At 43.6% G+C, this 25,967-nt stretch overlaps 2 protein-coding genes across 2 annotated transcripts; one reads left to right on the top strand and one right to left on the bottom strand.

The window, feature by feature from the left end:
- Positions 1 to 1,827: 1,827 nt before the first annotated feature.
- On the bottom strand, positions 1,828 to 10,854 carry LOC134071715 (uncharacterized). Its single transcript, XM_062528550.1, has 8 exons — positions 10,793 to 10,854; positions 8,957 to 10,112; positions 8,258 to 8,335; positions 6,861 to 7,094; positions 6,662 to 6,684; positions 5,330 to 5,484; positions 4,735 to 4,998; positions 1,828 to 3,268 (listed from the first exon to the last, which is right to left on the bottom strand). Exons 2-8 carry the CDS (start codon positions 10,010 to 10,012, stop codon positions 2,829 to 2,831), a joined length of 2,250 nt encoding a protein of 749 aa, XP_062384534.1. The 5' UTR covers positions 10,013 to 10,112; positions 10,793 to 10,854; the 3' UTR covers positions 1,828 to 2,828.
- A 3,284-nt stretch (positions 10,855 to 14,138) lies between these two features.
- On the top strand, positions 14,139 to 24,994 carry LOC134071690 (zinc-binding protein A33-like). Its single transcript, XM_062528508.1, has 8 exons — positions 14,139 to 14,202; positions 15,078 to 15,681; positions 19,773 to 19,850; positions 21,263 to 21,487; positions 21,663 to 21,685; positions 22,372 to 22,514; positions 22,945 to 23,208; positions 23,469 to 24,994. The coding sequence occupies exons 2-8, from the start codon at positions 15,196 to 15,198 to the stop codon at positions 23,906 to 23,908; spliced, it is 1,659 nt and encodes a 552-aa protein (XP_062384492.1). The 5' UTR covers positions 14,139 to 14,202; positions 15,078 to 15,195; the 3' UTR covers positions 23,909 to 24,994.
- The last annotated feature ends 973 nt before the right edge of the window (positions 24,995 to 25,967 follow it).

Genomic DNA, 25,967 nt, shown 5'->3' on the forward strand with positions numbered 1-25,967 from the left:
CATGTAAAACACATAACGATGAGGGTCATTGGTAACTGCAACACACACGCACTGTCTCTCTCTCTCTCTCCCTCCCTCACACATCTCCACACAAAGAAAGAATGCACAAAACAGTCCTGTATTTACAATAGTGATTGTCGGACAAGATAGGGCCTTAGCTCCCGGGAGAAAATGCCACTGGTTGATACTAACTTATTTCAGTGTGCGACATGCAGTTCGTTAATGGGAATGTAAACAAACCTTAGCTGTAATAAGATGGCGACCACCGGCTCCAGGGACGATCCCTCTGCTCACCCTGTAAATGCCCTACATCGCTGGACAGTGAAGGTGTTTTCTGCATTTTTATTTTACTCGTTTTTCATTTACGTTTTCTCGTCCATTGCATTCAGACTTCAGTCCACTACATGTCCAAAATGGCAGCCGCTCTTACTAAGGTCACGTGAGTGGGAAGGGTCAATAGCTTAGACAGGGTTTGAACAAAATCTGAGGTGGTTCAGCAATTCTGAATGCACACTCACACACAAAGACACACACATACACACACACAGCAGACAGACAGGCATACGGACGCACACACGCACCTGCATGCACACACAGACATTAACACGTACCCACACACTTACACAAACACCCACACACACACATGAAAACACACACACCCTATTACCCACACACACACACTCACAAGTGAACATACACACACACACACACACACACACACACACACACACACACACACACACACACACCCAGACACATAAAACACACATACAAATGCAGGCAAGCAGACACACTGGTTTGACTCCTATCTACAGGGAAGAAGCTCCTCTATCTTCCTCTGCCCCCATTAAATAAGGCTCTATTCTTAGATTTCGAAAGTGCTAGGCTCACGGCCCCATGGTAATCCATATTTTGGGCTGTAGCTTTTGCCGGTGCTAGCTCTGTAGAATCATACTGCACAAGGGAGGGTGTGATCCTTTGGCATTTGATAATTAGCAAACACTGGTATTGTCCTGTGAAGACATCTACTTTCACACACCAATTAAATTGATCAAATGAGGAGCTCAATGTGTTGTTCAATTTACAGTATTGCGGTTGAATGTGGTTTTTGATGTGTGCATGTGAGTGTTGTTGTTGTGTGTGTGTGTGTGTGTGTGTGTGGGTGTATTGGTTGTCCTTAGGGAAGGCTGGCGACTGCTGCAAAGTCTCTGAGAGTGTGACTGGAGGCCCTGTCGAGAACGATAATGCCACCATCTGGTTGATCTTGATACCAACCAAAGTTTCGCAATAATGGACTACAGTGCATAGTACTTACAGTGAGTGTACTCGTACTCATTCAAACTCACTCTGTATTCATGTGGTGGTTAGTCCCTCCTCACAGCTGAACTGTTCAGATCGCCACGTTATGGACGAGTACATTGCTTTGTAATTGCTGGGAGTAAAATCATCACTGAATACATAAGCTTGACCAATCTAGGCCATGGGGTCATAGCAGAACCATTGGTGACAGATTACCCATCAGCTTGTGTTGCCAGTGCAAAAATATCTTTACGGTATTTAATTTTATTTTTTTATATGAATTTTAAAAAGACATAAGAATAAAACTCCAAAGAAGGAAGAAAACCCCAAGGATCAAAATGATTATTTTTTTTTCCCACAGGAACACCAAGTGTACCAATTATAACAAGAAATGTATTTCCAAGGAATTACCAGTGCAAGAAAATAAAAAAATGTATACTGTAAGGTAAGGTAAGGTAAGGTACTTTTATTTATATAGCGCATTTAATGTGCACTGAGCGCAACCCAAAGCGCTTTACACACAGAGACAGTGCCGAAACGGAGTGGCGTAGTCGCCAGCGTACCCATGACAACACAACAAACAAATTCACAAAATAACAAAACACAAGATGCCGGACGGAGTGGCGTAATCGCCAGCGTACCCGTGACACCAAGACATGTAAGACAGACAAACAAACACAAATCAAATAAATAAATAATAAAAGCAAACAAAATGAGAAAAGTCCACGCCAACTTAGTCCAAATTGACTGCATCAGTAGACGGCCGAGAAAGGTCCCAGGGCAATAGATGTTGCACAGTCCCGTAGCTGATCAGACCAACCCGGCGGAATTCGCTAGGCAGGCTACTGTAGTTTAAACAGATAATGTAAATATGGTTACTAAGGTGTTGCTAGGGTAGACATGGTGGTTGCATAGTGTAATGAAAGTTGATCATGTAAAAGTAGACGGTTTAAAAGTTGAATATGGATAGTTTAAAAGTTGTTCATAGAAAGGCAATTTAATATTTGTTGATAGACAGATAGTAGTTAAATTGATGCTGATGCTGATAGGTAGATTGTTTTAAATGTGTTTGAAGCATTGTGCACATTCTGCAGTTTTTTTGGGTCAATTCTTAGCATAAAATGTTTTCTTCCAAAAATATGTGCTCATTCATGTGTAATTATTTCCACCAACAAATCAAAGTATTCTGGTAAGCGTATAATCTGCCATTCAGAATACATACGAGCGATTTGGCTGCATGGCGACATCTTTAGAAAACATTAGCCAAGGAGGGACATACATGCAATTCTAGCTCTGCCTTTCATGTTTATCGGTCTTTTATTTTGGACTTTTATTTTGAAACAGTTTTGAGCACAGAAAAAAGTTGAATAGGATATGTAGTCTTATGAGAGCCTGTATCAATCCAGCCACGCTAACCTTCTACGAAACCTATTTCTCTTGCATATTACACCATTAAAAAAAGAATCTGTTTACCTTGTGAACCATAACACAAACATCTTTCTATCTGCATGAACTTAGCTTTGAGCTAGCTAGTGAGCGTGTTCATCCATTAAGGAATTCTTAATGAAAGTTATGAATGTGGTGGCAAAGGTCCAGACTGTGGTGGCAATGGCCATACATGTGGTGGCAACGGTCTTGCATGTGGTGGCAATGGTGGTAAATGTGTTGGCATGTTTCTGCATGAAGCTCGCCTCCTCTTTCACCATCACGGTCACCTCCGCTGGCATCAGCCTGAGCGGGGACGACGTCTTTGTGGGGAGGAGGAACGGGTAGACGGGCACCTGGCACGGGACGTCGTTGAACGTATGAATCTCTGTGCCAGTCTGGGCGTCCAGAAGCCTCAAACTCCGGGTGGGTGGATCCCTCAGGGTCAAAGGTCGCCATAGCTGCACCCGCACCACACAGGGTCTCCTGGTCAAGTGCAGCCCAGTCACGGATGTGACCGCAGTCAGGGCCTGGAACTCACCACCTGAGCAGTGAAAAGACTACGGGTCACGTGTGTCCACTTGCCTTCCCATAACAGTAGTTTAACACAGCAGCCAACTAAAATGCTGCACAAAATAGCCACTCGGGATTTAAGTCATATAGTTCAGATAAAGAGACGTTTTTTTATGTGTGTAGTATCTTTGCAACCACCCCTTTAGAGCAGTGTTTCTTAACTGGTGGGTCGCGGAGGTGTCCTGGGTGGGTCGCGAAGGGATGTTGTAAAAAATATATATGTATATTTTTTTCATGCAACCACTTAAGGTTGACCCCAGCCACGGAGATAATATGCTACCATGGACTAGGCTACAAGTTGATAAACGAATATTTCCTCCCCTCCGTTTTCAACATTTTAACATTTAACATCGTGCACGCTTGTCAGTTTTCAGAAAAGTTTTCGTTGACACCCGTGTTCATGCCGCCAAGAGCATGCCAAATCTTAGTGGTGTAACAAGAAGTTTGAGCCGACGTTAGCTAATCAGAATCCCGAAAATATCAATAACATCAACGAATCACTTCCTTGTTTCATTTCAACTCTATTTGCAAATGCAAAAAACGAAAAGGGTTGGCACCAACATTATATTTTGCAACTGCTACTCGGAATGCATCCATGATCACCAAAGCCAAATGAAAATGTAAACATTGGCCACACTTTTTGCGCAGATGCAAGTAGCCTACTTAGTTTTTCTCAGTTCACATTCATACGCGAAACGAGTCCACGAATCTCCACTTTTGTCAGAGTTTTCAGAAAGAATTCAGAGGCGAAACCGCCGTTTGTGTGTAGGCTACACGGAAGGCACAAACGAAGGGAAAAGTCTCTGTTTTTCAAGATACCAGTGAATGTGAGAACGGGGCTCGAGTCTCTGATCAGATCTAAAAAACATCTCCAGTTCTCTCATTAATGCTCCTAAAAGGCATATAGGTCTAATTTGCACATTGTTCTCTGGTCTTTTCATTGTAAACCTGGCCTATAGGCCCCTCGTGTTATTTGCTGTGTTCACATCCAGTTACAGTGAGATGTCAAATCTAAATGGATCTAAATGTTGAAATGTTTGTTTTGTAAATCTAAATGTTTGTATTTTGTCGATTATATTTTGAGAAATAAAATATGTTCTTTATATATTTTAAAAAGTGGGTCGCGACCTAGTAACCATAGGGAATTGTGGGTCCCTTGGCCAAACCAGTTAAGAACCACTGCTTTAGAGCACTTGATCTCTGGATGCTGTGAGTGTGTTTGTGTGTTGTTGTGTGTGTGTGTGTGTGTGTGCTTTAAAGCACCTGATCTCTGGATGGCCAAATGAAGGCTTTGCAACACCTGGGGCCTCATATACAAAGACTTCCGTGGAATTCCTACTAAAACATTGCGTACGCGAAAAATGCACACATACAAAAAAAAAAAACAGATCAGGCGTGTGTGTGTGTGTGTGTGTGTGTGTGTGTACATTAGAGCACCTAATTTCCGGATGGCACAGAAGTATCCCTCTGGCGAAAGGGAAGAGTGTCTGAGACTCAGTCGATAGATCGTCAGTCCCAGCATCCACTCTGCATCCTCATCTCCCACGTCGACGTCCCACGAGTGGAAGTTGTTGTCGGCGATGCCCTCTGACCCCGGCACCGAGAAGAGGGGCCACTTGTTGTCCACCCTGCTGACACCGGCCAGGTCATCCGACAGAGACAGGAAGCGGAGGGGTGCATTTGGGTTCAGGGTCACTGGGTCTGGAAAACAATCAGTGGAGATCCATTGAGTTAGATAGATACTGTACAGAGATTGAGACTGTGCAAGAGAAGAAGGTGGTGTGTGTGTGTGTGTGTGTGTGTGTGTTTGTTTTTTATATTAGATAGCATCAAACTAGAAGTGCAAAGAAATTAGTAAAGTACAGAGTGTGTATAGTACATGTAAAACAATCAAGAGCAGTGTGGACAGTGGACAGTACACATATAGTGCAATGTAAATAGAGTACTATAGGTGGGATATAAAAATAGTATAGGGCAGTGCAATACATCCAGGGACTGGGGGTGGGGGGAGAGAGAGAGAGAGAGTTGTTGCAGGAACACTTGCAGTATGGTGCTATCTCCTTCATCTTCTCCCAGACTCTGAATTTCAGATTCCCCACGTGTTTGGTCACATCGATACGCTGTGTCGCTGGAGCTGACGAGCCTGAAAACGCTGGAAGTGCAGACTCTGGCTCAGAGCTCTGTGCTCTGAAATCACACACAAACCGGTACACTTACAGTATGCACACACACACACACACACACACACACACACACACACACACACACACACACACAGACACACACACACACACACACACACACACACACACACACACACACACACACACACACACACACACACACACACACACACACACACACACACACACACACACACACAACCCGGCATGTAAATAGGGAGCTAGCCGGCAGCAGTAACTAAACACCATAAACACTCCACAGTCTAAGGGATACCTAACAATTGAAATACTGCCTGTCGGCCCCAGCCGTGGCACGACTGGCTGGGGCACCTGCACCGCACGCCGGCGACCCGGGTTCGATTCCCGCCCCGTGGTCCTTTCCGGATCCCACCCCTACTCTCTCTCCTGCTCATTTCCTGTCATACTCTCTACTGTCCTGTCCAATTAAAGGCATAAAAAGCCCAAAAAAAATAATCATAAAAAAAAAAGAAATACTGCCTGTCGTGCAAGAGAGGCTTCTATAAGACAACAGGTTCCATTTTAAAATAAAATTAGCAGAAACAGAATTATAATAATCTTACAACAATCACATTTTTGGTCCTTTCAAATTGGTTGAAGGGATGGAGGGATGGTCCTGGCTAAATTCTCAACCTTGCTATTTCAAAGGTGGGTGCTACATATTGGTGGTGGTTACTGAGGTTCCCCTTCACTGTGAAGCACTTTGAGTGTTGAGAAAAGTTCTATATAAATGTAACGTGTTGTGACTTCTTAAACTCGTTAAACAGAGGCGAATCCCAAACACTCACCAAACTGCTGTCCTCCCAAGAGCCGGCAAACATTCCATTTAAATTTGCATACTTCTCTATTGTAAGTACAGAAGTATGCAAATTGGAACACAGCCAGAGATCTCCCTGCCATTACTCACGTGAGCCGATATAACAACTTATATGAGCCAATGAGTGTGGATGAATGGGGAAATTAAAGCATTCTGTCTAATCTGTGCAGCTTCTGTAATATCTTAACAATGTGCACCGACAATATCACAACACACACTCACACACAAATTGACAGATACACGCAACAGCAAACAGATTTAGAGAGAATGTTGCGGAAAAGTGAATAGAGAGAAAACATCACTTGATTAAGTGTGAAAAATAAATTCACATAAAGATGCCACTTACTGCAACAGGATAGAGTCAAAGTCCTGAAACACAGAGCATGAAAGCAAATAAAGAACATTATTACAGACAGTAGTGTAATTGATGCATTGTACCTGAGATAGCCTAGGTTAATTTACATCTGCACTCCCTAAAAGCAGCGATTTTTACAAACAGCTGTCATTTCACACTCGCCAAACTCTACAACAGCCTCTACAGTCACCTGCAGGAATCTGAGGGCATCTTTTATCTCCGTCTTTCTGTTCAGGTCTTTCCATTTCCGTGATTCCGTTTCCAGGTTGCTGATCTGTCCGTCAGTCTCGGCCTTCCCGACTGTGCTGCGGGACTCCGCCTCCTGTGTGAGCGCGCTCAGTCTGGCCGCCTCCTCGTCCAATAGGAACTTATGGAGCTCCTCAAAGTCCTTCTTCATCTTCCTCTTTGTGTCCTCAATTTGGCTCTTTCAAAAACATTACATTACTATTAGCCCTAATAGACAGTCTCGCTCTTATATAACATAATCAACATGGCAGCATCATTTTTGTAAATAAAAATAATAACGAAGATTGCACTGTGGTACTGAGAATGTACAACAACACAAATCCAACAGCATTCCACATTTTTGAATAGTTTCAGATAGTCAGAGTTGCTCTGTGTGCCATATTGCTGAGGTCAAGGTCTGCTTGATATTTTGAAGGAATTTGAAGATAATAAAGAATAGTGTCGCCTACAATTACAGTAAAAGAAGAATACTGGTATCTGAAGTGAGGACTTTCTATGCCTTACAACGCATCCACTCTTAGACCTAATTTTCATGCCTGTGTGTAGTTTCAGAATTAACTACCTTACAGGTGTCAATGCGTGAAATCAACCACTTGGCAATTCCGATTTTTTATCCATAACAAAAGGTGTCCCGCAAGGCTCTATGTTGGGTCCTGTACCCTTTACCATATTAATGAGCTAGTCTCTTTAGCTGGCAGCCGTGGTGTACTGGTTAGCGCACCGGGCTTGTAACCGGAGGGTTGCCGGTTCGATCCCCGACCAGTCCACCATGGCTGAAGTGCCCTTGAGCAAGGCACCTAACCCCTCACTGCTCCCCGAGCGCCGCTGGTTGGGCAGGCAGCTCACTGCTCTGGGTTGTGTGATTCACCTCACTGTGTGTTCACTGTGTGCTGTGTGTTCACTAATTCGGTTAAATTGGGTTAAATGCAGAGAACTGAATTTCCCTCACGGGATCAAAAAAGTATATATTCTATTCTATTCTAGCTGGCTGCCGTGCCCATCTGTACTCAGATGATACTATGTGAAGTTCAGAGGTCAGGAATGCCATTTGATGTCTTAAAGGCATTCCTGACCTCTGAAGTTCACATGCACACAAGCCAACGACACTGCTCACGAACAGACACGGATATTTGGCTTTCAGGTGAAATTTGTTGGCCTGTGTTTTTATACATTGTTTGAGATGAGGAAATCATCAGTTTATGCTTCTAATTAAATACCCTACTTTCGTGATATAATACCACTGTAACTTGAACTTTTTACATTTTCCAATTTCACCCGAAAGCCAGATATCCCTAACTTTTTGTGAGTAGTGTATTTAACTTAGGTGACAGACAAGGTTACCTTAGCATTATTATTGGAGCCACTTTTGAGCAAATCCAGTGTCTGTTTCAGAGGTCTGATTGCTGTTGACAGTTTGGCCTGTGGAAAACATAACAAACAATGAAGGTGAATACATAGTGCTCAAATGCCTTTACAGAACACAGAGACCAATACAAACAAAATTATACAATTTCATTATATAAAACTCTCAGTTCTGTGTTGGATTGTCAGAGGTAACAAAACAGACTTCACACATGTAGTCTAGACAGTAAAGTTGTAAAGTTGTTGAAAACGTATATGTATAAACGTGTATTAGTCTGATCCAGAGCTAGGCTACAGTATAATGAATAATTGTGCACTGCCCCCTTTAAACTGGTATTTAATAATACAATTACTATTGTTGGACCTGGCCTTGCATGCAGGTAAGTTGATTTTGAGCTAGTTGTGCTACTAACTGTTAGCCATCTGCTTTAAAATCCAACTACTTGATGCAGGCAGTAGTGCAGTGCAGCTGTAAGTAAATAAGAAAGCTGATAAGCTTGTGATGAGCAGCATAAATTTAGCTTTGAGGTCACATCACATTCTTATCCTTCTCTGATCATTCATGATGAATATTCAATGGCTGTGACCGGCTGAACAGGATTGTTCTTCAACTCCTTGAATGTTCTAGCATAAGCAGCTACATACATTAAGTGTCATCGTGGTCATGCATTGCTTCACCTTGCGTTCCTTCAGTGCTGTCTGCACCGTTACTATACGGTGGCCCCTGTGCCCGCTGATCTTACACTGTGTGCACACGGGCTGCTCGTCCATCTCACAGAAAAACGCCAGCCTCTGGCCGTGCAAAGAGCACAGCCAGGCCCTCTCCTCTTCCTCCTCTTTCTTCTTCTTTATTCTCTGGGCCTCGGCATCTTTCTGCTGTTGTTGCTGCTGCTGCTGTTGTTGTTGTTGTTGTTGCTGTTGTTGCTGTTGTTGTTGTTGCTGCTGCTGCTGTTGCTGTTGTTTCTGCTGCTGCTGCTGTTGTTTATGCTGCTGCTGCTGTTGCTGTTGTTGTTGCTGCTGCTGCTGTTGTTTATGCTGCTGCTGCTGTTGTTGTTGTTGTTGTTGTTGTTGTTGTTGTTGTTGTTGTTGCTGCTGTTGCTGCTGTTGTTTCTGCTGCTGCTGCTGCTGTTGCTGTTGTTGTTGCTGCTGCTGCTGTTGTTGTTGCTGTTGTTTCTGCTGCTGCTGCTGCTGTTGCTGCTGTTGCTGTTGTTGTTGCTGCTGCTGCTGTCGTTGTTGTTGTTGTTGCTGTTGTTGCTGTTGCTGTTGTTTTGGCTGCTGCTGCTGTTGCTGTTGTTGCTGCTGCTGCTGTTGTTTATGCTGCTGTTGCTGTTGTTTCTGCTGCTGCTGCTGCTGTTGTTGTTGTTGTTGTTGCTGCTGCTGTTGTTTATGCTGCTGCTGCTGTTGCTGTTGTTGTTGCTGCTGCTGCTGTTGTTTATGCTGCTGCTGCTGCTGTTGTTGTTGTTGCTGCTGCTGCTGTTGTTTATGCTGCTGCTGCTGCTGCTGTTGTTGCAGGAAGGACTCGCAGGTGCTCCTCAGGCTGGTGTTGAGGACGGGTGGCTGGGATGAGGGGCCTTGGCAGACGGGGCAGCAGCGTCCTGGGCTGGACCTCCAGTGGAGGCTCAAGCACTCCCAGCAGAAGCTGTGACCACAGCCCAGCAACACAGGCTCCTGGAAGATGTCGCAGCACACGCTGCATGTCAAGTCCTCCTCCAGAGATGAAGGAGAGGCAGCCATATGGGACAGAGGGTTAGAAAGAGAGACAGAGAGAGAGAGAGGGGAGAGAAGGGAGTTGCTTCAGGACAGAATGATAAGAAGAGAGAAAAGCTCAAAGAATCTGTGTAGATCAGGAACAAGGGGAGAGAGAGAGAGAGAGAGAAATCAAGTCAACAGGTCAGTTATAGTTCAGCAGGTTTCTTTGTTGCAGTTTGTGTGTTTGGATGAGGAGTCAGTATGAACTAAATGACAAAAGGCCTCCCTGGGTCTTTCAGTTATGGCACACTGACGTGTGACAAAAAGGACATTAAGGATTTATTTAACATCACACTTCTTGAAGAAGATCCCTTGTGAGTTTTCTGCAGCCATGGGTAGCATGAAGGGTAGAGGAAGGCCCCTGGGCCCAATAGATACACTAATACCACCACCTTTAGATTTGACTAGATTAGATTAAACTTTGTTGTTCTACTAGGATTGTGAAGGCCTAACAATTAAACAAATAAGCCCTGAGAGACCGTACTGCATGGTTACAGTGATTATAACAGCTAAAGGGCGTTGTTAGGCACGACTCACCAGCGGAGGAAAGCCTACAGTACACAATCCCAGTGCACAAGTGCAGTGCACAATTATTCATTAGCCTACTATAGCATTAGCCTATTATACTTAAAGTCCGGAACTATCCGTTTTAGAATTTTGATCGAAAAGCTCTGAACAACTCAACATGTGGAATAACCCAGACCCACTTCCAGGGCAACCCAGAGCCAGTTCTCTGTTGATGTGAAGGCCAAACACAGATCTTACCTCAGAATGGACACCGAGTCTTCCACCCTCTCCTCTCCTCAGTCACCCTGTTCTCTCTCTCCTGTCCTCTCTGTCGATCGCTCGAGTATTTCCTTGCTTTCTACCTTCTCAGCCCCACCCACTGTAACAACCTGTGCCTATTAATAGCTCTCTGTCACACACACACACAAACATTCTCCCTCTCTCTTCCCTAAGCCATCCTCTTCATTTTTTTACATGTTCTAGGTTGATGTGCCGACATATCTTCAGCCAATTAGATGAGGTGAACTTCTCCCCACTGTGGGATGTAAAAGGTACAGTAATGCTACAAGGAGAGAGTTCAAACACACCTCAAGTTTAGTCAAACATACCAAGACCAAGAAGACAAAGTCACAAACAAGCACACACACTGATATGGACACACACACACACCTGGAGAGTTGAAACCTTCCTTCATACGGCTGGTGTGCACCGCTGCAACATGTGTGATAATCATGCTTTGTAATGGCCATCTTATTTCAGAAGATGCCTGAAACACACTATATTGCCAAAAGTGTTCGCTCGCCTGCCTTGACTCAAGTATGAACTTCAGTCACATCCCATTCTTAATCCATAGGGTTCATGATGCCGTTGGTCCACCCCAGCTATAACAGCTTCAACTCTTCTGGGAAGGCTTTCCACGAGGTTTAGGAGTGTGTTCATGGGAAATTTTGACCATTCTTTCAGAGGCGCACTTGTGAGGCCACACACTGATGTTGGATGAGAAGACTGGCTCTCCGTCTCCGCTCTAATTCATCCCAAAAGTGTTCTATTGGGTTGAGGTCAGGACTCTGCAGATCAGTCAAGTTCATCCACACCAAACTCTGTCATTCATGTCTTTATTCTTTTTAAAAAAAGATTATTTTTTGGGCTTTTTATGCCTTTAATTGGATAGGACAGTAGAGAGAATGACAGGAAGTGAGTGGGAGAGAGAGCTGGGGTGGGATCCGGAAAGGACCACTGGGCGGGAATCGAACCCGAGTCGCCGGCGTGCGGTGCAGGTGCCCCAGCCAGTTGCGCCACGGCTGGGGCCCATTCATGTCTTTATTAATCTTACTTTGTGCACTGGTACACAGTCATGTTGGAACAGGAAGAGGCCATTCCCAGGGGCGGATTTAGCCATTTGGGGGCCCAAGGCGAACACAGCGAGAAAAAGTGCAAAATTGGTTATATTGAGAGTCTTGTAAACTCATTTTTTCGTCTGTAAATAATAGACTTTATTGATGTTGAGCCAATATTTGAAGTCTTTGCAAAAAATGCACATGAAGATATAAGGATAAAACAAGGCGTGATTTCATTTTGGCAGATGGTGCAAATTATGAACATTACTATTTACACCCGGGTGTAAATAATGTATAATCAACAATACTATTTACACCCGGTGACCCGTGTGCAAATAATCAACAATACTATTTACACCCGTGTGTAAATAGTGTCTATAATCAACAATGCTATTTACACCCAAAGTCTAACATCCATGTACACTGTCAATAGGCCTGTGTATTTACCAGTTCTACAGTAATTTAGCATTTAACAGTTTTTAGCTGTTTCGCCATGTCTGGGTTACTTACAATGTAGGCTATGGTGATTATACAAATATTAGGCTGATGAGTGGTCATGTGGTAGCTTGATCAAAGGCAAGCTAGTTCAAAGAGTTGTTTTCTGAGTTGTCTTCCAGGCAGCTGTTTTCTGAGTTGTCTTCAAGGCAGCACTGCCACTGTTGACTTAAAGGCACTTAATCCTACTCCTAACCCTAACCCTAACCTTAACCCATGCCTAACCCCAGCGCCTTGGGGGCTCAAAACACCAAGCAACCTTTCTACTCACAACTAAGCCTACTTCCACTCAACTGTACTCATAACTGAAATAAAACTAGTCAATCTTTGACAGGTTCAAAAAGCACACTCTTATTTGCCGCGAGGTAACGTCATCTAAGAAAAGAGAGAGTCGTTTGTACATTGCCATGCAATAAAAAAGGCATTGTCTCAACTGTGAATTGAACTCTGGACCATGGAGTCATAACCCAATGACATTTCCGCTGTATCACACCCCATGATGAAAAGCAGGAGATATTGCATATAAGTTGTGATTGCTAGGTAAAGGTAAACAAACTAAAAGATCGTATTTCTTGGTTTTGCTTACAAACAGACAGTTTTACCAGTTCACTGAGCAAAGTTTGTGGAAATTTAGCACCACTTTCCCATCTAAAATATTGTTTTAATAATCCTAAATTGTTAGATTTAGGACTTAGATAGGACATCTCCTGCCAAGATGGTCCATTTCTTTTGTTGTTACGTTACAGGGTGTAAATAGCTCAGCTATGTGGCCAAGGCTATTTGCACCAGGGGTGCAAATAGACACTCCGTTTCATTTTTGGTCATGTTCTCATAGGGGGTTTTATTTTTGGCATGAGACAGAACAATGATTTTGACATACTGTAATACAATAGGCCTAGCCTATGTCAATAATGGTTGATACTAAACGTAAAAAACAAGTTTAGCCTGTACCGTCACTCTCTTTATGTTACCCATTGTTGATAGAGCTTAGACCAGGTTTGAACAAAATCTGAGGTGGTTCAGCAAATCTGATTGACACAAAATGATCCCGAAACTGTTCCCACAGAGTTGGAAGCATGGAATAGTCCAAAATCTCTTAATGCTGCAACATTCAGTTCCTTTCACTGGAACTAAATGACAAAGCCCAGCTTGGGAATGGCCCCTCCCTGTTCCAACATGTGTGTGCACCAGTGCGCAAAGCAAGGTCCATAAAAAAATGGATGACAGCTTGTTGTGGATAAACTTGACTGGCCTACACAGAATCCTGACCTCAACCCAATAGAACACCTTTGGGATGAATTAGAGTGGAGACTGAGAGCCAGTCGTCTCGCCCAGTGGTATGAAGGAAGGTTTCAACTCTCAAGGTGTGTGTGTGTGTGTGTGTGTGTGTCCATATCAGTGTGTGTGCTTGTTTGTGACTTTGTCTTCTTGGTCTTGATACAGTATGTTTGACTAAACTTGAGGTGTGTTTGAATTCTCTCCTTGTAGCATTACCTTCTACTTTCCACAGTGGGGAGAAGCTCACCTCATCTAATTGGCTGAAGATATGTCGGCACATTTAAGTTTGTCACTTATAAGAACATGTAAAAAATGAAGAGGATGGCTTAGGGAAGAGAGAGGGTGAATGTTTGTGTGTGTGTGTGTGTGTGTGTGTGTGTGTGTGTGTGTGTGTGTGACAGAGAGCTATTAATAGGCACAGGTAGTTACAGTGGGTGGGGCTGAGAAGGTAGAAAGCAAGTAAATACTCGAGCGATCGACAGAGAGGACTGAACAGGAGAGAGAGAACGGTGTAGACTGAGGAGAGGAGAGGGTGGAAGACTCGGTGTCCATTCTGAGGTAAGATCTGTGTTTGGCCTTGACCACCAACAGAGAACTGGCTCTGGGTTACCCTGGAAGTGGGTCTGGGCTATTCCACATGTTGAGCTGTTCAGAGCTTTTTGATCAAAATTCTAAAACGGACAGTTTCGGACTAAGAATAACTGATTGAATCACATTTGATGCGGTTGTATAATGAGCACAAACCCACACTGACTGCATTTTGTTCTATATTACTGGCCTACTACAACTTGATACAAAAGTAATTGCTTCTCAACATTGGTTGGGTCCATTCTGATAGAGAAAATAGTTCTTGGCGGAAGAATGATTAGGCCTACCTACCGTATGAATACATTGTTACAATTTTTTGTTGCCATCCCTTTATTTTAAGAAATCTTGCTATGTGGTAACCGTTTTATAAAAGCAATAAGACGCTCGAGTGCGTATAAGAAAGCCTAATTTTCTGTAGCACTTGTGTCTAGACAATAGCTTCAGTCTAATGAATAATAGTGCACTGCACCTGTGCACTGGGATTGTGTACAGTAGACTCTCCTCCTCTGGTGCCTAACAACGCCCCTTAATCTAACATAATCAAATCTAAAGGTGGTGGTATTAGTGTATCTATTGGGCCCAGGGGTCCTCCCCTGCCCTTCATACAACCCATGGCTGCAGAAAACTCACAAGGGGTCTTCTTCGAGGAGATGTTAAATGAATCCAAAACGTCCTTTTTTATGTCAGTGTGCCATAACAGGAAGACCCAGGGAAGCCTTTTGTCATTTAGTTCATACTGACTCCTGAGCCAAACACACACACTGCAACAAAGTAACCTGCTGAATTATAACTGACCTGTTGACTTGATTTCTCTCTCCCTCTCTCCCCTTGTTCCTGATCAACAGTACGCAGATTCTTTGTGCTTTCCTCTCTTCTCATCATTCTGTAGTGCTCTAGTTCCTTCATTCTCAAAGCAACTTCTCTCTCTCTCCCTCCTTCTCTCCTTCTAACCCTCTGTCTCTTATGGCTGCCTCTCCTTCATCTCTGGAAGAGGACTTGACATGCAGCGTGTGCTGCGACATCTTCCGGGGGCCCGTGTTGCTGGGCTGCGGTCACAACTTCTGCTTGGAGTGCCTGGGCAGCCACTGGAGCTCGAGTCCAGGCCGTCGCTGCCCCCTGTGCCAGCATTCCTCACCCCGGCAACCCCTCCTCAACATCAGCCTCAGGAGCACCTGCGAGTTCCTCCGGCAACAACAGCAGAAGCAGCAGCGGCAGCGACAACAACAGCAGCAGCAACAACAGCAGAGAGATGCCGCGGCCCAGAGAAGAAAGAAAGAAAAGAGGAAGAAAGATGAAGAAGAGGAGAGGGCCTGGCTGTGCTCTTTGCACGGCCAGAGGCTGTTGTTCTTCTGTGAGACGGAGGGGAAGCCTGTGTGCACAAAGTGTAAGGACAGCAGGCACAAGGGCCACCGTGTCCTGTCCTTGCAGAGAGCACTGAAGGAACGCCAGGTGAAGGCAATACACAAGCATGATGACACTTAAAGTATGTAGCTACTTATGCTAGAACATTCAAGGAGTTGAAGAACAATCCTGTTCAGCTGGTCACAGCCATTGAATTCATTATGAATGATCAGTGAAGGATAAGAATGTGATGTGACCTCAAAGCTACGTTTATGCTGCGCTGAAATCAGCTTGCTTATTTACTTACAGCTGCACTGTACTACTGCCTGCATCAAGTACTGTATTTGGATTAAAAAGCAGATACTGTATGGCTAACAGTTAGTAGCCCGACTAGCTCAAAATCAACTTACCTGCATGCAAGGCCAGGTCCAACAATAATAACAGCCTTTATTATTAAATACCAGTTTAAAGGTGCAGTGCACAATTATTCATTATACTGTAGCCTAGCTCTGGACCAGACTAATACAGATACAGATAACTAGTTCTCAACAATTTTACAACTTTACAGTTTAGACATGTGTGAAGTCTGTTTTGTTATCTCTAACAAACCAACAGAGAACTGAGAGTTTTACTTTATAATTAGGGGCCAAGCAGCGAAGCTGCGAAGGCACCTATTGTGTTTGTCTTTGTTCTTATTATTATTATTCTGACATGGAAGTCAATGGCAGCCCATAGAACCGACTACGGGAAAGTTGTGAAATTTGGCACACTGATTAGGGACAGTCCCATGATTCATGTCACCAAATTTCATGTCGGCACCTCAAACCCTCTAGCGCCACCAACAGGTCAAAGTTGGACGTGCGTCTACGCACGTAACTTTTGACCTGTTTGTCCAATTTTCAAAAATCAGGTAGTTTTGGATTCCTTGGACCTGCCCGAGTTCAACGCACCCTATGACGTCATTTTCCGCCATGATGGATTTTCCGCCATTTTGGATTTCATCAAAAACACTTGAAAGCCTACTACTCTCACAAATTTTGTCCGACCAACACCAAACTTGACGTGGAGCATCCACAGAATATGTTTTGCCAACACATTGCTTTTCGTCTTCGGAAGTATTACCGTTCGCTCAAAACAGCGAATCGAAATTCGCGGCGAAGCCGCCAAACAGGAAGTGGGCTCATATTTAAGCAACCCATGCACGCATCAAAGCCAAACTTGGTACATGGACTCCTGACCCCATCAGAATGAAGCTCAAGAAATCTGGTGACCTTTGACCTCTAGGGGGCACTGTAATTCAGAAACATGCCTTTTGGCCTGTGGCTGCTGTTGTGCTTAGAATTACAATGTACTAGTGATGTCTAGTAATACTTTGGAAGATACTTATGTCGACAGATGACAACTTGTGACATCAACGTAACTGATTTGGCCGCCATATTGGATTTAATCAAAAACACTAACAAATTTCCCTAGGTCACAAATTTCCACTGATCCTCACCAAAATTGGCACAGACCATCTTCAGACCATGCTTTGTTAGTGTTTTGATTTCTGTAACAATTGACAGAAGCGTTTGCCCGTCGCAGCCAATCGAAATTCGCGACGAAGCCGCCAAACAGGAAGTGAGCCCATATCTTAGCTGCCTTTGCATCTATCAACACCAAACTTAGTATATGTACTTGTGACCCAATTGGGACGAAGCCCAATACATTTGGTGACCTTTGACCTCTAGGGTGTGAAGCCTCCAAACAGGAAGTGAGCTCATATCTTAGCAACCTTTGAATCTATCAAAACTAAACCAGAGCCCCTTTAGGGAGAGCCGGTCCACTTCCTATTAACTCCATTGTACCGGATTGTTCCTGCAATCTGTTGAAATTCCGCTAGGGGCGTTGCCGAGCAAGTGATAAATGAATTGTGGTCTATGGGGCTAAGCGGCTAGAACTCGTTTTTTTCACAGTTGACAACTTCATTTCTTAATGTACATTGTCGTAGTAGCTACCTGAGTATGGGTTTTCCACTGGAAATGAAATAAAAAGTCACTCATGTCCTTTCTGCTTTTCATAGGATGGGCCGTTTTCCCTGTAACATGCTAGCATTTAGCTCATCGATGCTCGCGACAATCGCGACCGATTACGACCGTCGTGAAGCTGAACCTTCTTTTAGGTCTATGGCCGTAAAGTGGTTCGCTTGTGTCACGTGACATGAAAACTTTGAAAGGGTTTTTAGGAATAACAACACATATAGAAAATTGCATTGGTCAGCTAATTGTCAAGTCAAGTTATCCTGCATCGCATGCATTAATGCAATTTCAGGAGAAAAAATTATATAAAGACAAATGTGGTACTGGGGGGTTCAGCTCCATTGCCACCCATTCATTCATCACTTGCTCGCGATCGCCCTCTATTTGCAGTACCATGCGGAAGTATTTCGCTAGTGGTCCTTCTCCCCTTATTAGACATTCTCTGACTAAACTTAGTGCATGGACTCGTGACCCGATCGTGAGGACGCTCAAGACATTTGGTGACCTTTGACCTTTAGGATAGCTTCAATTAGCAAAAATGCAAGTTGGCTTGTAACTTTTGACGTGTTAGACATGAAAATTGTTCTGACTGCTTACGGCCATATGTCTCATTGCCGCATTGAGCCAACAGCGTCGAGTTGCCGTGGTTACTCCGGCCTACTGCTTGGCCCCTACATTGCTGCTTGCAGCTATATTTGGGGGCCAAGCAGCGAAGCTGCGAGGAACCCATTGTGATTCTTAGTTTTCTTATTATTATTATTCCTCCGCCATGGAAGTCAATGGCAGCCCATAGAACCGACTGGTGAAAAGTTGTGAATTTTGGCACACTGATTAGGGACAGTCCCATGATTCATGTCACCAAATTTCATGTCGGCACCTCGAACCCTCTAGCGCCACCAACAGGTCAAAGTTGGACATGCGTTCACGCACGTAACTTTTGAACCCTTGGGCCAATTTTCAAAAACCAGGTATCTTTGGAATCCTTGGACCAGCCCGAGTTAAACGCATCCTGTGACGTCATTTTCCGTCATGATGGATTTCCCGCCATTTTGGATTTTGTCAAAAAAACTCAAAATGTATCAGGGGTCACAAATTTTGTCCGACCGACACCAAACTTTACATGGAGCATCCTCAGATGATGCCTTACCAACGCATTGCTTTTTGTCTTCGGAAGTATTACCGTTCGCCCAAAACAGCGAATCGAAATTCGCGGCGAGGCCGCCAAACAGGAAGTGGGCTCATATTTCAGCAACCCTTCCAGGCATCAAAACTAAACTTAGTACGTGGACTCATAACCCCATCTGGAGGACCCTCAAGAAATTTGGTGACCTTTGACCTCTAGGGGGCGCTGTTATTCAAAAACAGGCTTTTTGGCCTATAACTGCTGTTGTGCTTAGAATTACAATGTACTAGTGATGTCTAGTAATACTTTGGAAGATACTTATGTTGACAGATGACAACTTGTGACATCAACGTAATTGATTCGGCCGCCATATTGGATTTAATCAAAAACACTAACAAATTTCCCTAGGTCACAAATTTCAACTGATCCTCACCAAAATTGGCACAGACCATCTTCAGACCATGCCTTGTTAGTGTTCTGATTTCTGTAACAATTGACTGAAGCGTTTGCCCGTCGCAGCCAATCAAAATTCGCGGCGAAGCCGGCAAACAGGAAGTGAGCCCATATCTTAGCAGCCTTTGCATCTATCAACACCAAACTTAGTATATGGGCTTTTGACCTAATCGGGATGACACCCAATACATTTGGTGACCTTTGACCTCTAGGGTGTGAAGCCGCCAAACAGGAAGTGAGCTCATATCTCAGCAACCTTTGAATCTATCAAAACCAAACTTAGTGCATGGGCTCGTGACCAGATCGCGAGGACTCTCAAGAAAATTGGTGACCTTTGACCTTTAGGATAGCTTCAATTAGCAAAAATGCAAGTTCGCTTGTAACTTTTGACGTGTTAGACATGAAACTTGTTCTGACTGCTTACGGCCATATGTCTCATTGCGGCATTGAGCCAACAGTGTCGAGTTGCCGTAGTTACTCCGGCCTACTGCTTGGCCCCCTCATTGCTGCTTGCAGCTATATTTTTGTTTGTATTGGTCTCTGTGTTCTGTAAAGGCATTTGAGCACTATGTATTCACCTTCATTGTTTGTTATGTTTTCCACAGGCCAAACTGTCAACAGCAATCAGACCTCTGAAACAGACACAGGATTTGCTCAAAAGTGGCTCCAATAATATTGCTAAGGTAACCTTGTTCGTTACCTAAGTTAAATACACTACTCACAAAAAGTTAGGGATATCTGGCTGGCGGGTGAAATTGGAAAATGTAAAAAGTTCAAGGTACAGTGGTATTATATCACGGAAGTAGGGCATTTAATTAGAAGCATAGACTGATAATTTCCTCATCTCAAACAATGTATTGAAACACAGGCCAACAAATTTCACCTGAAAGCCAAATATCCCTGACTTTTCGTGCAGTGTTGTTGATGTCCTAAAGACATCAAATGGCATTCCTGACCTCTGAACTTCACATAGTATCATCTGCGTACAGATGGGCACGGCAGCCAGCTAAAGAGACTAGCTCATTAATATGGTAAAGAGTACAGGACCCAACACAGAGCCTTGCGGGACACCTTTTGTAATGGATAAAAAATCGGAATTTCCAAGTGGTTGATTTCACGCATTGACACCTGTGAGATAGGTAATTCTAAAACCACACACAGGCACGGCACCCTAATACAACTTTTAAAAAAGTATTGTGACCGTCCGTGTCAAAAGCCTTTGAAAGGTCGGTAAAGAGGGTTGCACAGTGCCTCATGTCCAAGGCTGAGAGTATGTTGTTGGTAACTAAAGTGATAGCAGTGATACGATTGGGTCTCAAACCAGATTGGTGAGGACTAAGAATAGAGTGGCTTGACAGGAAACATTTGTCACTATCACCCACCTTGTGCAGAGTGATGCGCGCAGATTTCCAAACCAGGAAATAAGCCTGAGGTGATGGGAATATCATACAATGGCTCACTAATAATTAGAGCAGCCATTTTTTGGTATAAAAAAAAGAGTCTAAGAGATTAAATGCAGTTACAAAAGAGTTGAGGGCAACCTCAACAATAACAAACTGGCCCATATACAGTAACTCTAATCCCAGTCTTTTAAATCACCCAGAACCCGGAACAAACCTTCTAAGGCTCCTCTTGGAGACCACCTGAGATGTTGTCTTTTTACCCGCATATCCCTTACACAGGCAGTGGGCCAGTGATCTCTGACTCCTAGCTCATAGACACCACTAGAAGAATATTTGCCAGCCTTGTTGGTGAAAATGGTAAGAATGGTAGGAATGTGGATGCATTGTAAGGCATAGAAAGTCCTCATTTTAATACTCTTCTTTTACTGCAATTGTAGGTGACACTATTCTTTATTATCTTCAAATTCCTCCAAAATATGAAGCAGATCTTGACCTCAGCAATATGGCACACTGAGCAACTCTGACTATCTGAAACTATTCAAAGATCGGAATGCTGTTGGATTTGTGTTGTTGTTCATTCTCAGTACCACAGTGCAAAATTATTTTTATATAAAAAATGATGCCACCATGTTGATTATGTTATATCAGAGACTGTCTATTAGGGCTAATAGTGTTTATAATGTTTATGAAAGAGCCAAGTTGAGGACACAAAGAGGAAGATCAAGAAGGACTTTGAGGAGCTCCATAAGTTCCTATTGGACGAGGAGGAGGCCAGACTGAGCGTGCTCATACACAAGGCGGATTCCTGCAACAGCGCCTGGAAGGCCGAGGCTGACGGACAGATCAGCAACCTCTCTCAGAAACTGAAAGACCTGGAGGAAAAGATGGAGATGGAAGATGACCTCAGATTCCTGCAGGTGACTGTAGAGGCTGTTGTAGAGCTTGGCGAGTGTGAAATTACAGCTGTTTGTAAAAATCGCTGCTTTTAGGGAGTGCAGATGTAAATTAACGTAATTACTATCTCAGGTACAATGCATCAATTACACTGTCTGTAATAATGTTCTTTATTTGCTTTTGTGCTCTGTGTTTCAGGACTTCAACTCTATCCTGTTGCAGTAAGTGACATCTTTATGTGAATTTATTTTTCACACATAATCCAAGTAATATGATTTCTCTCTATTCACAACATTCTCTCTAAATCTGTTTGCCATTGCGTGTATCTGTCTATTTGTGAGTGTGTGTGTGTGTGTGTGTTGTGATATTGTCGGTGCACATTGTTAGGATATTGCAGTAGCTGCGCAGAGTAGACAGAATGTCTTAATTTCCCCATTCCATCCACACTCATTGCCTCATTTAGGTTGTTAAATCACAACACGTTATATGTATAGCACTTTCCTATAACCACAACCACAACACGTTACATTTATATAGCACTTTTCTATAACCACAACATGTTACATTTAGCGTTTTTCTACGACAACTACCACGTTACATTTATATATACAACAATATAACAACAACCACAACACGTTACATATACTGTATAGAGGGCTTTTCTCAACACTCAAAGTGCTTCACAGTGAAGGGGAACCTCAGTAACCACCACCAATATGTAGCACCCACCTTTGAATGAGCAAGGTTGAGAATTTAGCCAGGACCATCCCTCCATCCCTTCAACCAATTTGAAAGGACCAAAAATGTGATTGTTGTGGTTGGTTGTGTGTGTGTGTGTGTGTGTGTGTGTGTGTGTGTGTGTGTGTGTGTGCATACTGTAAGTGTACCGGTTTGTGTGTGATTTCAGGGCACAGAGCTCTGAGCCAGAGTCTGCACTTCCAGCGTTTTCAGGCTCGTCAGCTCCAGCGACACAGCGTATCGATGTGACCAAGCACGTGGGGAATCTGAAATTCAGAGTCTGGGAGAAGATGAAGGAGATAGCACCATACTGCAAGTGTTCCTGCAACAACTATCTCTCTCCCCCCCCCCCACACCCCCAGTCCCTGGATGTATTGCACTACCCTATACTATTTTTATATCCCATCTATAGTACTCTATTTACATTGCACTATATGTGTACTGTCCACTGTCCACACTGCTCTTGATTGTTTTACATGTACTATACACACTCTGTACTTTACTGATTTTGTTGCACTTCTAGTTTGACGCTAACTGGATTTCATTGTCTCTATACAGTACTTGTACTCTGAACAATGACAGCAAAGTTCAATCTAATATAAAACACAAACACACACACACACACACACACACACACACGCACACTCACACCACCTTCTTCTCTTGCACAGTAATTCAACTCTTAACCTCTGTACAGTACTTCTCTATCTAACTCAATGGATCTCCGCTGATTGTTTTCCAGACCCGGTGACCCTGGATCCACATGCACCCCTCTGCTTCCTGTCTCTGTCGGATGACCTGGCCGGTGTCAGCAGGGTGGACAACAAGTGGCCCCTCTTCTCGGTGCCGGGGTCAGAGGGCATCGCCGACGACAACTTCCACTCGTGGGACGTCGACGTGGGAGATGAGGATGCAGAGTGGATGCTGGGACTGACGATCTATCGACTGAACCTCAGACACTCTTCCCTTTCGCCAGAGGGATACTTCTGGGCCATCCGGAAATCAGGTGCTCTAATGTACACACACACACACACACACACACACACACTGTCTGTCTGATCTGTTTTTCTTTTGTATGTGTGCTACATTCCAGGATTTCGCGTACGCAATGTTTTAATTTAGGAATTCCACAGAAAATTTGTATATGAGGCCCCAGGTGTTGCAAAGCCTTCATTTGAACACCATAGATAAGTTGGCTGCTGTGTTAAACTACTGCTATGGGAAGGCAAGTGGACACACGTGACCCGTAGTCTTTTCACTGCTCAGGTGGTGAGTTCCAGGCCCTGACTGCCGTCACATCCGTGACTCGTCTGCACTTGACCAGCAGAACCCGTGTGGTGCGGGTGCAGCTATGGCGACCTTTGACCCTGAGGGATCCGCCCACCCGGAGTTTGAGGCTTCTGGACGCCCAGACTGGCACAGAGATTCATACGTTCAACGACGTCCCGTGCCAGGTGCCCGTCTACCCGTTCCTCCTCCCCACAAAGATGTCGTCCCCGCTCAGGCTGATGCCAGCGCAGGTGACCGTGCTGGTGAAAGAGGAGGCGAGCTTCATGCAGAAACATGCCAACACATTTACCACCGTTGCCACCACATGCAAGACCGTTGCCACCACATGTATGGCCATTGCCACCACAGTCTGGACCTCTGCCACCGCATTCATAACTTTCATTAAGAATTCCTTAATGGATGAACACGCTCACTAGCTGCTCAAAGCTAAGTTCATGCAGATAGAAAGATGTTTGTGTTATGGTTCACAAGGTTAACAGATCATTTTTTTAATGGTGTAATATGCAAGACAAATAGGTATCGTAGAAGCGCGTGGCTGGATTGATGCAGGATCTCATAAGACTACATATCCTATTCAACTTTTTTCTGTGCTCAAAACTGTTTCAAAATAAAAGTCCAAAATAAAAGACCGATAAACATGAAAGGCAGAGCTAGAATTGCATGTATGTCCCTCCTGGCTAATGTTTTCTAAAGATGTCGCCATGCAGCCGAATCGCTCGTATGTATTCTGAATGGCAGATTGTACGCTTACGAGAATACTTTGATTTGTTGGTGGAAATAATTACACATGAATGAGCACATATTTTTGGAAGAAAACATGTTTATGCTAAGAATTGACCCAGAAAAACTGCAGAATGTGCACAATGCTTTAAACACATTTAAAACAATCTACCCCAACATCAATTTAACTACTATCTGTCTATCAACAATTATTAAATTGTCTTTCATGAACAACTTTTAAACTATCCATAATCAACTTTTAAACCGTCTACTTTTACATGATCAACTTTCATTACACTATGCAACCACCATGTCTACCCTAGCAACACCTTAGTAACCATATTTACATTATCTGTTTAAACTATACATTTTTTATGTGTTCCCATGAAAAAAATCATTTTGATCCTTAGGGTTTTCTTCCTTCTTTGAAGTTTTATTCTTATGTCTTTTAAAAATTCATATAGAAAAATAAAATTAAATACCATAAAGATATTTTTGCACTGGCAACACAAGCTGATGGGTAATCTGTCACCAATGGTTCTATGACCCCATGGCCTAGATTGGTCAAGCGATGTATTCAGTGATGATTTTACTCCCAGCAATTACAAAGCAATGTACTGAACGATCTGAACAGTTCATATGCAGCTGTGAGGAGGGACTAACCACCACACTCACTGTGTACTGTCCATTATTGTGAAACTTGTGAAACTGGTTGGTATTGTAGGATTCTTTAGTGGTTTGCGTTGTGTTTCAGTTTCGATGTTCTAATGTCTGAATTGAAGTTGGTCAATAAAGCTTGACGGCTGGATCAGGATCGGCGATTGAATGATGATTTATTGTAAGGGGTACAATAAGTGGATAACAGAACACAGTCTAAGTCTCACTCAGTAAAACTAACAGAGTCTTCGTAGTGTGAATTGCTATCAAAGCCACCTATGTCTGACCAAAACCCTGGACATTTCAGCAACCCAATCAAACCTTTTACTTATAAGCAGCGGTGACCTGCACACATCTAACCCATGACAAAAAGTGCTTTAACCAGTCACTGTTAAAGCTTGTAGACCGTTTACACTTTTTCTTGACTGGCCTGTCACTGTCAGGTCCTGTAGCATCCTCGTCCTCGGTCTCCACCCATTTTTGCAAATTAGCCAAAGGATCAGGGGGCCGCGAGCCTAACACTTTCAAGATCTACGAATAGAGCCTTGGGGAACGCCACATTTAATGGGGACAGAGGAAGACAAACTGTTATAGGTCATTTCATGTCATTCAGGTTTGCTGAACCACCTGGGATTTTGTTCAAACCTCGTCTAAGCTATATCAATAATGGGTAACATAAAGAGAGTGACGTTAATGGCACAGGCAACTTGTTTTTGTACACATTTGGTATCAACCACTATTGACATAGGCTAGGCCTATTATATTATATCAAAATCATTGTTCTGCCTCATGTCAAGAATAAAACCCCCTATGAGAACATTACCAAAAATGAAATCAGGCATTTGGTTGGGGTGCGCACATCCACAGAAATAATCCAGGTGCCGGACAAAAATATAGATAATGGAATGGATTGGTCCGCACACTGAGTAGGCTCCAAAAATACACTTTATTTAGTATAAAAAGGCAACGTTTCGACCCGCAGTGGGATCTTCTTCGACCCGCAGTGGGATCTTCTTCTTTTGCCTGAAGAAGATCCCACTGCGGGTCGAAACGTTGCCTTTTTATTCTAAATAAAGTGTATTTTTGGAGCCTACTCAG

The sequence above is a fragment of the Sardina pilchardus genome, chromosome 23 (assembly GCF_963854185.1).
Source record: "Sardina pilchardus chromosome 23, fSarPil1.1, whole genome shotgun sequence".
Lineage (NCBI taxonomy): Eukaryota > Metazoa > Chordata > Actinopteri > Clupeiformes > Clupeidae > Sardina > Sardina pilchardus.